Source organism: Enoplosus armatus, chromosome 11 (genome assembly GCF_043641665.1).
Source record: "Enoplosus armatus isolate fEnoArm2 chromosome 11, fEnoArm2.hap1, whole genome shotgun sequence".
Lineage (NCBI taxonomy): Eukaryota > Metazoa > Chordata > Actinopteri > Centrarchiformes > Enoplosidae > Enoplosus > Enoplosus armatus.
Genome location: NC_092190.1, coordinates 23,210,122 through 23,222,339, shown reverse-complemented (window position 1 = coordinate 23,222,339; position 12,218 = coordinate 23,210,122). Strand labels below are relative to the sequence as shown.

The 12,218-nt window shown below is 49.7% G+C and overlaps 1 protein-coding gene across 1 annotated transcript; it reads left to right on the top strand.

Annotated features, from left to right (window-relative positions):
* The first annotated feature begins 276 nt into the window (after positions 1 to 276).
* On the top strand, positions 277 to 9,420 carry LOC139292694 (inhibin beta B chain-like). Its single transcript, XM_070915057.1, has 3 exons — positions 277 to 365; positions 2,578 to 2,963; positions 8,585 to 9,420. The coding sequence occupies exons 1-3, from the start codon at positions 277 to 279 to the stop codon at positions 9,418 to 9,420; spliced, it is 1,311 nt and encodes a 436-aa protein (XP_070771158.1).
* The last annotated feature ends 2,798 nt before the right edge of the window (positions 9,421 to 12,218 follow it).

Sequence of the window (12,218 nt, the reverse complement as noted above, 5' to 3'; positions counted from 1 at the left end):
TATAATGCTGTTACTTTTGTTGTGAGCATTGATGTTATAAATGTTTTTATCACACATTTCCTTTTTGCATTTAGTCAAATAAATGATCAAAACGGAATGACCACTTCAAGCCTTAGGCCTCCTACATGTATGCTCCTTTACAACATATTAACTGTACTGCTGCGACAGTTTGGTCTGTGACATATTTCAGTCCCGGGAATCTTTGCACATTCACTACAACCTGTCAGGCTGGAGATGATGATAATAAGGCCTGTAATGTAACCTAAATGACACACGATGGCGCCAGAGCTCAACGGTCCGTTGTCTTTCTGGAGGAGGAGGAAGGGCTCGGTTATTGGCCCGCTGTACGGGATAAGCGAGGCACGGTGCAGTTCTTTACTATCCTGCCAGAAACACTCCACCAGCAGCACCAAATGTATCAATCCGCAGCTGAAAGTAGTCCCCAACAAATGCCCTATTTCCTCCTGTTTGAGTTTGCGTTTGAAGGTTCAGGAAATCACTGAACGTTCAAAGAAAAAGTGAAACTATATATTTGTGACCCGCAAAGATTTACATCTTCAGTAGGAACCAATGGGCTCGGAGCTGCGAGTATGGAAGTCAGAAAGTAGCACATTGTTGGTTTTGGCCTTTTCATTTGTTGACAAAAAGAAAAATATTTTATTTTAATAAGCATTTTCCTCTAAGGTTGTATTCCATACTGTCTGACATCATATATATATCATATATGATATATATGATATGTATATATATCATATCATAGTTGTGTTGCATGTTGCTTGTGTCTATGTGTAACCCAAGCTTCATAAACGCGGCACTCAGTAGTGAGTTGTGGTGACCCATTAAGCTCACTGTCTTAAATTGTGCCTGAATTACATTTGTAAGTATTCTCAAGTATTACTACTATTATCACAATGGCCTCTGTTTCTTTTATGCTACCTCCTAATGCCATATTATTACACAACATCTGTCTACCCCCCTGTAGTACATCTAGTATCTACTACGACTTGCACTTCTTTATATATATATATATATATTTATTTATATACTACTGGGCACTATCGTTGTACAGTATATATTCAAACATATTGTATATTAATGTATATTCTTGAAATAAAGATTGTGGTCCTACGTTTAGTTTCTATTCCGAGTTTTTATTTCATTGCTTTGTCTTAACATTAGTATTTAGTATTAGTATTTTTTCGTATTATTTGTATTTTAAAATGATTTAGATTTGAATTGACTTTGTTTCTTCTTCTTTGTGTGATTGTTGTGACCTGACTGCTGTGAATGAATACATCCATCCATCCATCTATGCAGCTGCAGCGTGTAATGAGAGGTTCATATCGGTAGATGGCGCTATGTCTTTGTTAATCAGCATGATAACCGGCCATGAACTCACTTGACTTAAGTTCCAACTTTTATTTACTCGTTCACCCAGATTTCTTTCTTAAATACTCCATCTATATTCCTCTTGAGATGGTGTATTTATACACGCGATTTGAAGTACTGTGTTCATGATGTGAGATGTTTCCACTGCCTGAGTGCGTGGCTGCTTTTAAAGAGGCTGAACTGGTCCTGCGTGGCTTTTCAACGGGGGTCTGGATCATGGTCTACATGACAGTGTGAGCTGGGTTTTTACCATCAGCCCAGAAACCGGACTGCGCTCGGTGCTTTCACGACCTCCTCGAGCTGAACGATCAAAATCATGCTTCACTCTTGTCAAGTCAAAGACCTGTCCGGGACCCGGCGCGTTGCCTCAATGCGACCTTGCGCATCACTGGAGTCTCGGCTCCCAGAGACGTAGTAGTCTTAATAATCCCTTGCGTCCAGTTGGTGGAAATCCCCACGTGGTTTCCACTCCTGTATAAAAACTTTGGGTGTGCGGGAGCCCCTGTTGTCGTGATTGCGAAGGGAGGAAAGGGTCCTTCAGTGAGCAGCATCTTACGTTGGGGGGACGCACACACGGAGCTGGCCATCGCACCGGACACGGCACCCAAGCGCGCGCACACACACAAACACACCCACACACACACACACACACACAAAGACGCGGGACTCGTTTGTTATGCTCTTTGGGGACGCGCAGCTGTAGGAGTGGAGTTCCCTCCGTGTTGTTTGAATGGGAAAGAGCGGACTGAACGCCTCTGGACACCGAAGTAGGGGGCGGGGGGGGTGGGTGTGGAGGTTTTCATTTAGACCCTTTATCGTCTTGTTTTGGTCGGTGTGAACTGAACGTGGCATGAATGACAGAAGCGCGTCAGCAGTCCCAGCTCCCCGAGTGCGCCTCGCAGTCGCAGACATGAACTTTTGTTTTGTGCGGTGAAAAGACGCGTTGCCGGACGCGCGGAGAGCGGAGTTATTTAGCGGCACCCTTGCGTGTTTGGGAATACAAAGCCTTCTTGGATATCTTGCGGCGTCGCACTGCTGGAGCTCAAGTGGACGTTTCTCCCGGGACTTGCACATTTGTAAAAGAAAATTAGCTTTAACCTGAGAGAGTGTGTGTGTGTGTGTGTTTAATACATCCACCTTTGTGCTCCGTATAGCAGTTGGAGTGTAATCTGAACTCTAAAACATCAGCATGAACAGCCTGGCTTTGTCCTGTTTAGTCGCGTGCGTCCTCTGCGTGCGCTGCGGCAGCTCGGTGACCGGGACGGAGGCTCAGGGCTCCCCCCAGGAGTCGTGCGCGTCCTGCGGACTCAGGACAACGGACCAGTCGGACCGGGTGAACATAGACTTCTTGGAGGCGGTGAAGAGGCACATACTGAACCGGCTCCAGATGCGGGACCGGCCCAACATCACGCACCCCATCCCGAAGGCCGCGATGGTGACGGCGCTGCGGAGGCTGCACGCCGGGAAAGTGCGAGAGGACGGCCGGGTGGAGATCCCCAGCTTTGACGGGCAGGCTGCGTTCAACAACGAGGTCCAGGCGGAGACCTCCGAGATCATCAGCTTCGCCGAATCAGGTAATCATCAATAATTCACCGCGCGCGTCTAAAGCGACCCCCTGGTGAACCCGGGCACCCTTTTGACTTTTATGTAACAGCCAATAACTTCAAATCAGCCTCATTCACAGGAGGAAATGTCCTCCTGTGGAGCTTATCGTGTCGACAGGGAAGGGACAGATGAGATGGACACACAACAGTTGGGTTTTTATTATTAAAAAAAGGCCTAAACTAACTGGAATCCAGTGCAGTCATCATTCTCATCATCTTATTACATCACAGCTCACTGCTGCCTGAAAGCCAGTGGTTGCTGTTGAGGCCCCCTGTTTCAGCTGGAAATCAAAAAAAACTAAAAGAAAACTAAAGAAGGAGTCCTTAAATTACCCTCATGTGTTGTCTAGGAGATAAAAAGAACCTCTGAATCCAATTTCATCACTAAAGCTGTGCTCACACTCAATACTCCAATGTATAAAGCCCTCTTTTAAACACGGACAAAGTCCCTCAATTGGCCATTTATCCCTTCCTCTAAGAATGTGTATCTAACTAATTCTCAGACGTCCAAAGAGAACACCCTTTCCTCTCTCTCTCCCTCTCACACACACACACACACACACACACACACACACACACACACACACACCTAAAATCATCTGCGCTTGACAGAATCCAATAATTGTCAGTTAGCGCTGTGAGAACCACGTATTTGACACAAGCTGTTAGTTTAACAAAAAAGAAAACATACAATTAAAGACACCAAAAATAGGATGCCTTAAACACACACACACACACACACACACACACACACACACACACACGCACCATCCTGTCCTTTCCCATTGGCCCTGCCAGTACAATTAGCCTGAATGGGCTGCGAGGTCCCGCCTTCCAATGGGAATGATCTGAGCACGTCATGACAAGGGAACAAAAGCCAGGCAATTATTATAAGAGCACTATGTGTTCCTGCTGAACCCGACATGTCAACGTTAAGCAGGAGGGGGGGGGAGAAAACAAAAGAAATCAGAATAATGCATGAGACATTTGAGTTTGTGCAAGGTTGGATTGGGACTGTGGGTGGAGGGGTGTTGGTGATGGTAGAGGTGGTGGTGGTGGTGGGGGGGTGATATTGTGTGCCCATATTGCAGTAGTGTAAAGAATGTTTTTGTCGTTCTAAAGGTTTGCTGGGCTCCTTTTGCTTCTTCTTCTTCTTCTACTTCTGTCCCCCCCCCCCAGTTCTATTCTTCCTCACACCTTTGAGCCTTTGTGTGGCATTGTACCATGGAGCTGGCTTGAGTCCCTGCTCCCTAGACCCCGTCTGCCTCCTGGCCAGCTGGCTCACGCCCCCCCCAGATCCGATGCTGCCAGCCGGGGCATGGCTCAGAGGCAAGGCCTCCAGAAAGCTTCGAAGCCAGGGGAGCTTGTCCCCCGAGCACTGAATTGTTGTTGTCACAGTTTAGGACAAGGCGGGTTGTGTGTGTGTGTGTGGGGGGGGGTTGGCATGTGTTTAGCCAACAGCGAGCCAGCATGTGGATATGGATGGATGTGGATGTGGATAGGTGTTTATGTATGGAGCACTGAGGTCAGCTTGCATCCTCCGCCTCCCCTCAGCACAGGGTTAACTGCGGGCTTGTCAGCCAGGGAACCGGCGTCTTATCTCCGGTTGCGGTGGCGCAGAGGTAAGAGGTCTGCCAAGCGGCCCCGGGCAGGTGAGAGGGACGATGCCAATCTCCCTTCTCCCCTGACATGGTCCCGTGGGTCCTCGCCGAGGGATTCGGTGTCCCGTATCCACGGGAGCGGAGCGGGGAACACAAGCAGGGAAGGAGGGGTGGGGGGCAAAGAGAGAGGGGTCGACGGAGAAGTTTAGATCGGCGCTTCTTGATTGCTCCCTGTAGCCGTTCGGACCCAGTGAACTCGCGGCGAATGGTCCAAGACACGGAATTAAGACTTCATTATGGGAGGTCATTAACTCCGGCCCGGTTCCTTCAGAGGATCAGGTTGGCAGGTTTACTTCAGGACACAACTCTTTCATGAGGAACTGTCAGTCATGGCCCTCCTGGACCCGGTCCAGACATTTTCCACATTCACTCGCAAGTGTGTGTTTCAGCCCTCAATGGGGCCTGGCTGCCTCTGTATAGCTTGTGATCCTATAAATGATTTATGTCACGTTATTAAAAATGCCCCCGTAGTAAAGCTTTAGCGACGACAGAGCCGGTGCCGCAGCGGCTTTAACCTCCGTCAGTAAGTCCAGAGACTCAACCCTGCCTCTCCATCCTCTCCACCTCCCTCCCTCACCTCCTCACCCACCCTATGTGGAATTCCTGGAGTGCTGAGACTTGAGGCCCCAGGGATGGCTGCCGCACGCCTCTGCTCATGTCGGAGCCGCGAAATGCTCCGCGCCACGCCCTGGTCCTTTTTCCGCGGCGTGTGGTCTCGTCGACAGCGGCTTTTGAGTAATGAGCTCTGGAGCTGCCTGCCTGCTCCCGTGGCCTCTTCCCTGACTTGGTGGCGCAGGTGGGGACATGCTGAAGCAGCTCTTTATCCACACAAGCCCACCCAGGTGTCCCGCCTGCTGCTGATACCAACCACCGCGGAGGTCAGGCGAGGCGTGTCAGGGCCAGCTCCAAATTGTTTGTATCGCGGGATGAAAAGAACAGTTTGTTCTTTAAAAAGGACCTCAATGCAAAGAAGTCACGTGGGCATGTCAATACTAAGGAAGCCATGTGATCGAAACAAAAACACACACTGTAAAAGTGATGCTGAGGGCGACTAAAACATGTGTACTGAGGGATGCTTCGTGCCCTGCTCAGTGAGTCCTTCATGCACTTAGTTTCAGACCTGTCACAGTAGTTGCGTTATCGGCTTATCGTACGACATGCGGACATGACCTCGATACTGCCCGCTGTGTTTACATGACATAAGAATGTCACCAACAGTTCAGCCAACGTGATGCCTCATTAAAACAGCAGGGTTTAAGAGATGACGCGTTTTTTCACTGTCTGCTTTCGTCTGCTCAGAGTTTCACCGTGTTTCACACACACACACACACACACACACGCACACACGCAGCAACGGTGAACCAGGTGAAGTGAAGACAGCGTGTAACAGGTGTTTTTTTCCCCGACGACCGCATGATTCCAGCCAGAAAGTTTGGATGAATAAGTCCAAATGGACTTGGCTTCAAAGCCGCTACTATTTCTGGGATGACAAAAGTAGTTACCGACACCTCACACCCCCCCCCCAGAAGCAGCTTGGTGAAGTTAACATTCATAATACGCTTTTCTTAAAACTGTAGACTGGGTTTATTTTTGACCACCTCAAGGTCTGTTTAATCGCTGCTCTGGAGCTTTCGACCGCAGATCACATGATCGTCATCAGCCTATGGAGATCGGCCAGCTATCATTGGATTGCAGGTGTTCAAGTCTGGCCACTTTCTACAGTTCTCCTGAGCACTTTTTCCGAGGAAATGCAAGCCAACATGGACGAGAGGTTCTTAATGAGGACGGGCTGAAAGCTCCAGAGCAGCCACTAAAGTGACCTTGAGGTGAAGTTGGTTTGCCACGTGACGATCATAGAGTTTCTGCAGTTGTTGTGGTGTTCCTATCCTGAATCTTGTTTTGGGGCGTTGGTCGGACAGAAGAAGCAAGTTGACGACCCTGGCATTGAGAAAATGGTGTCGCGGGCATTTGAAATTAAAATGTAGCTGAAGTCCTACTACAACCGGTGAGCAGCGATCATAGAGACATTACAGGGACAGTAACCAAATGTCAAACACAGTAAAAATCCTGCATCGGCTCTGCACGGGATTTGGGTACCCTGTCCTGAAGGGGAACCAGCCGCCTTATAAACCAAGTCTCAACCGAGTCGTCTGAACAAACAACAGCTGAGCTGTTAGATTTATGATCAGTTTTATTTTTAGGCCCCATTCCCTGTCTGTTTATCACGCCCTCACTGTGTGCTCGTTGCTGTGCGATCCCCCCCCCTTTTTTTTTCTAAGCTCGGAGCTGTCGAGGCAAGTAAGAACGCACGGCGCTGAATGAGGTGAGGTTAGTTACTTGTAGCCCTGAGGGGCCTTTGCGGCAGTCGCAGGCAAAAGCAGCTGATTCCTTTATGTCCTTCGCTTCAGATGGATTTCAATATGAACGCGATGTGCACTTGATACTTTACCTACAGGCTTTGGTATTGAGAAGGCTGATAGTTGATGTACTGCTTACTGTGGGGTTGGGTGTGTGTGCGTGCATGGATGGATGCAAATGTGTGTGTGTGTGTGTGAAGTGCCTCAGCTCCCAGCTGACATGCTACAGAGTGGAGAGCTGGTCTGAACAGGTTTCTGTGTGAATGTAAAGCCGCGCTTTACAGGAGGAAGAGGCGTGAGGCGCCTTAAAGAGTGGGGTTGTGGGGTGGGGGGGGGCCCGTCTTTGGTGGCCACCTGTTGACACTGACACACACTAATCAGTCGGCAAACAAAGTAATTTAGCTGCTTTCAAAGGCGCTGCTCTGCTTGAGCACATTGTACCAAATCTCCTGAAATAGAAACCTTTCAAGTTACCTCGGGGTAATTTGGAAGACATCATTAGGCTTGGGGGGGTGGGGGGGGGGGGGTACTGCCAGGGAGAGCCCATCGCCACCTTTAGACTCCCGGGATCTCTTCATTGTGCCTCTGTAGAAAGTGGCCAGTGTCATGTAAATGGATTTTATTTTTGCCTCATCATGCTTTCTGCTGGAAAGCCACGCGTTTCAATGCCGGGCTGCAGCGCGGCTGTCTCCCAGTGCCTCACAGGGGGCTTTGTGCTGTCACTCTCAGGGTGCTCACAGTGGAAGGGGGGGTAGGGGTGGGGTAGGGTGGGGGTAGGGTTCGGGTGTGTGTGTGTGTGGGGGGGGTGCACTAACAGCGAACTCAATGAACCCCCCGGGAGCCTTGGCCTTGTCCACCACCCTCCCACCTTCTTTTCCACTTGCATCCTTCCTCCTCTCCTTGGTCTTCCTCTCTGTTCTGTTCTCCTCCCTGTCCCTCTCTCTCCTCCATCTCCCTCTTTGGCCCTGTCACTTACAAAGCTGGACCTGAGGCCAACTGGGCCTGATCCCAGAACTGGCCTGTCACAGCTGGCCCTATCAGAGGCTGCCACAGAGGTCACCTGACACAGTGATTGAGGGTGAACAGAGAAAACAAGGGGAAAACAGCCCTTAAAAGACAGAGCTGTGCCTTTTTAGGGAGGCTTTCTGCTTTCTATGTGGGCACGTGTGTGTGTGTGTGTGTGTGTGTGTGTGTGTGTGTGTGTGTGTGCACAGGCGGGTGTGTGTTTATATGTGTGAAGAAAGGAAAACAGTCTTTAGCCCTTTCCCTTGAAATAACGTACATATAGATCCAGCTTTCAGCCACATGCCATGACCTTCAGCCGGCCGTCACGGAGATGGTTCAGCTCTCGCGTGACCTAAGCATGGTATTTTGGTGATAACAGGTGGTCTTATGGCGGGCAAGGATGATCTCTGGCAACTGAACCATCTCCATGACAACTGAGCAAACTTCGTCTGCTGATTAGGGCCCGCGAGATGCGGATGAAAGCTCCAGTAGTGGTCTTTGAATCGAATTGAAAATAATGTTGCATAAACAAACCATTAACCAATCCTGTTTTTACTGTCTCCGACAGATGAGCACACATCCTCCAAGTCTGGTCTCTACTTCCTCATCTCCAACGAGGGCAACCAGAACCTGTACGTGTCCCAGGCGAACCTGTGGCTCTACTTCCGCGTGCTGCCGGCTGGACCTGAGAAGGGCCTCCGGAGGAAGGTGACGGTCAAGATCCACTACCAGGAGGCTGGGGCTGCCAGTGGTGCAGAGGGAGGCCCAGGAGATGACGGTGGAGGAGGAGGAGGGGGGAGGACAGGCCGCTGGGCTCTGGTGGAGAAGCGGGTGGATCTGAAACGCAGTGGCTGGCACACTTTCCCCCTCTCGGAGGCGGTGCGGGCGGTGTTTGGGAAAGGCAGCCGGCGGCAGGACCTGGAGGTCCACTGCGAGAGCTGCGAGGCAGCTGGTGTGGCTCCGGTGCTGGTGGACCCCGGTGACCCGTCCCACCGGCCCTTCCTGGTGGTGCGTGCGCGGCAGGTGGACGGAAAGCACCGCATTCGCAAGCGGGGGCTGGAGTGTGACGGCACCAGCGGGGGCCTTTGCTGCCGGCAGCAGTTTTACATAGACTTCCGCCTTATCGGCTGGAACGACTGGATCATCGCACCAGCCGGTTATTACGGCAACTACTGTGAGGGCAGCTGCCCGGCCTACATGGCAGGTGTTCCGGGCTCGGCTTCGTCCTTCCACACTGCAGTAGTGAACCAGTACCGCATGAGAGGGATGAGCCCGGGCTCGGTCAACTCCTGCTGCATCCCCACCAAGCTCAGTACTATGTCCATGCTCTACTTCGACGATGAGTACAACATCGTGAAGCGGGACGTGCCGAATATGATCGTGGAGGAGTGTGGCTGCGCTTGAGGCCCACGCTGAACCCCCTCGCCCCCTTTGAACTTTGGAACAGTCAGAAAGGCCTTTTGTACAAACAGGACGTTATTGTACGGTACACATATACAACATATCTATAACTACTGTACGTGCAAGCAAAACGCGCGCTGGTACCATCTAGCAAGTATCAGTGCTGTGTCAACACGTGCATGCACAAACGTGTGTGTATTTATCAGCGAGTGGCGTGTTGCTGCCACGAGCTGTGTCCGCGCAGCGACAACTGGTCAGCGGTGGGATGAGAAGGGAATGATTATCACCAAATGATACTTTGCTCTAGTTTGCCATTTCTAGTCAAAAAATTAATGGCTCATCATCTCCTCTTGAATGAAGATAACAAGCGCTTAAGGAAAGTGACAGGATCAGCCGATGACACGATATTGGCTTCGCCCCCACGCTCCCAACCCCGCTCCTCCAACCCTCTTAAGTACTTTAAGCACATGACAGACTTTTGTTTTTATAAAGCACTGACAATTCATCAGCTTATACAATTCAGAACACCAGCACTTCCCGACTATGCCGACAGACGCAGTCTGACTGTCCTCTCTGGTGGAATTAGACCGGCAGCGCTTAATGCCTTGCAGGATTATACCCTCCGCAGAAAGGCGAAAGAAAGTCCTCCACAGGGCTGCTGCCGCCGCCGCTGCCGCTTCTGCTGTTGTTGTCGTTCTCGCCGTTGACTATGGGCCTCAACCTCAACTTCCTGCCTAAGAGTGCTGCAGGCCCTGCTACCATGACAACCAGGTGAAGATCTCATAAGTGCACTTCACTTGTGCACCGGGAGCGACAGAGAGAGAAAGAGAGAACTGCTCCCCCCCACACCCCCACCCCCCCCCACCCCCCGACGGCTCAGCAGAAGTGGGCCTGCGGACGCGGAGACTCTAGTTTTCGGCCCAGTGGGTCGCCACAGTGCAGTGCAGCACTTGCAGAAACTGAAATGCACACCCTGAATAGCACTTGTATAAAGAAATGCCTTCCAAGGGGTACTGAGTGTCCTGTCCTATCGCTAAATAAGTGCCACATGAGCTATGCAATGTATAGTAACCTATACCCATACTCAAATGCTCTATTAGACTGAATTCTCTTTCCCTCTTTCTCTCTCTCCTTCTTCCTCTCTTCAGTCCTCGACTCTTTATCAATACTTGAAATGTAATCTTTCGCCTCCTTTCCAAAGCGAATGATTGTTGTGACGTTTGCACTGAAAAGTTGCGGGATTAGTGAAACAAAAAAAAAAACAACTGCCATTGAAAAGTTATTTTTATAGAAGTAAATTGAATTTTGTTTCAAATGTATTTTACCTAATTAATGGAACCAAAGAGGCCAAGATTTTAGCTATTGTACCGAGATGGCAAGGCCATTGAGTTACTGTGTACAATACTGTTTTTGATCATTTGCAATAGGCCTACCACTGTATCAGGGTACGATATATGATTTCATTTCTTAGCTCTATTTTCATTCTCTGTTTTGTACAATAAGCAACACTTTTTTTCACCTTTTAATTCTATTTTTGTTTCAGTTTTCTATTTAATAAGAAAGTTATTTTTAGTTCCTGTCTAAGAATCATTTAGTCAAATAAATGTCTGTACAGTTTATGTAAAATAAAATGTTTTCTTAAATATTTTGTATTTTTACATTCTTTTCTGCGTCGTTGCTGTTGCTCTCAATCCGCCCTTTTCCTTTGGGCTGACGCCTCCTGATTCAAAACAGGAAGGTGGGGCCGAGATAGCTGGGGAGAACACACACAGGCATGCTTCAGTCTTCAGCCAGTGCAGTTTGAAACATAAAACATGTCTGTCAGGACTGAGTGTCTCTCATAAGCAGGAGCTGTAGAACGGTAATTACAACTATGATTAACAGCTTCAGTGGCATCCACGGAGGCTGCCAGCATACAGACCTTCGCATACCTGCTCCTTGGCTGCTGCGTCTGTTGATGCGTGTTTGCAGACAATTGTGCATTAGTATCTGCATTTGTGCAAGTGTGTGTTGGGCAACTGGGAGCCACGCAGTCTGTTACATCAGAGCTGCCCCCCCCCCCAACACACCTCTCGCAATGTTTCTCAAGGTGGGTTCACACTTGCCATAATGTCAGGAGCAAGTGTGTCAACACTTTGTGCAACAACAGCGCGAGGCTTGCCCGACTGAATGTCTGCCCATGCCAACACCCACCAACGGTTAGATTTTGTGTAATGTTTCTGGAAGGCTCCATCAAAACACATCACGTGTCCCCGTAAAATGTCAGTCAGATAATTGCTCAAAATGTATCTATCAGGACCCGCCAAGGAGATTTGTTTGGCTGCAGGGCAAATAGCATGTTAGGGAGGGATCCGTGTAATAATTCGTTACCTGTAGCTGGATGGATGAGTCAGCAGCAGCAGCAGTACTCCCTAAAAAAAACCCCAAATCAATATTGTGATGCGTGTGACTGACAAGCAGGCGGGCGAGAAGATAAATGATCTGTCAGAAGTGATCTGGAGCCACTCGGGTTGTGTTTTTAATCTCCTCGGTGGAGCCTGCGCCTCGCTCCAGACAAACGGCGGCCTGTGCCGAGAGCAGGGAGGGAGATGCTGTAGCTGTCTTGTCATGCTTCCCTATGCATGCCAAAAGTCTCCACAGCTGGAATGTTAATGACGCCGAGCAAGAGCTGCAGGCCATCGAGCGTGCTGCCGTTTGCTGCTGCACTCGGGGGTGGGGGGGGCTTCGCTCGTGTGTCCACGTTCTTTGTGTCGATAACACAGATCTGTCGCTTAGTGCAGACTTGTATGCACGCTCTCTTC

Bases quoted from the DNA above. Each gene is read 5' to 3' on its own strand.
- LOC139292694 (XM_070915057.1), top strand. From the start codon at position 277: ATGGCGCCAGAGCTCAACGGTCCGTTGTCTTTCTGGAGGAGGAGGAAG. The intron at 366-2,577 runs GTGCAGTTCTTT...CTAAAACATCAG, and splicing joins TACGGGATAAGCGAGGCACG to CATGAACAGCCTGGCTTTGT. The intron at 2,964-8,584 runs GTAATCATCAAT...TGTCTCCGACAG, and splicing joins CATCAGCTTCGCCGAATCAG to ATGAGCACACATCCTCCAAG.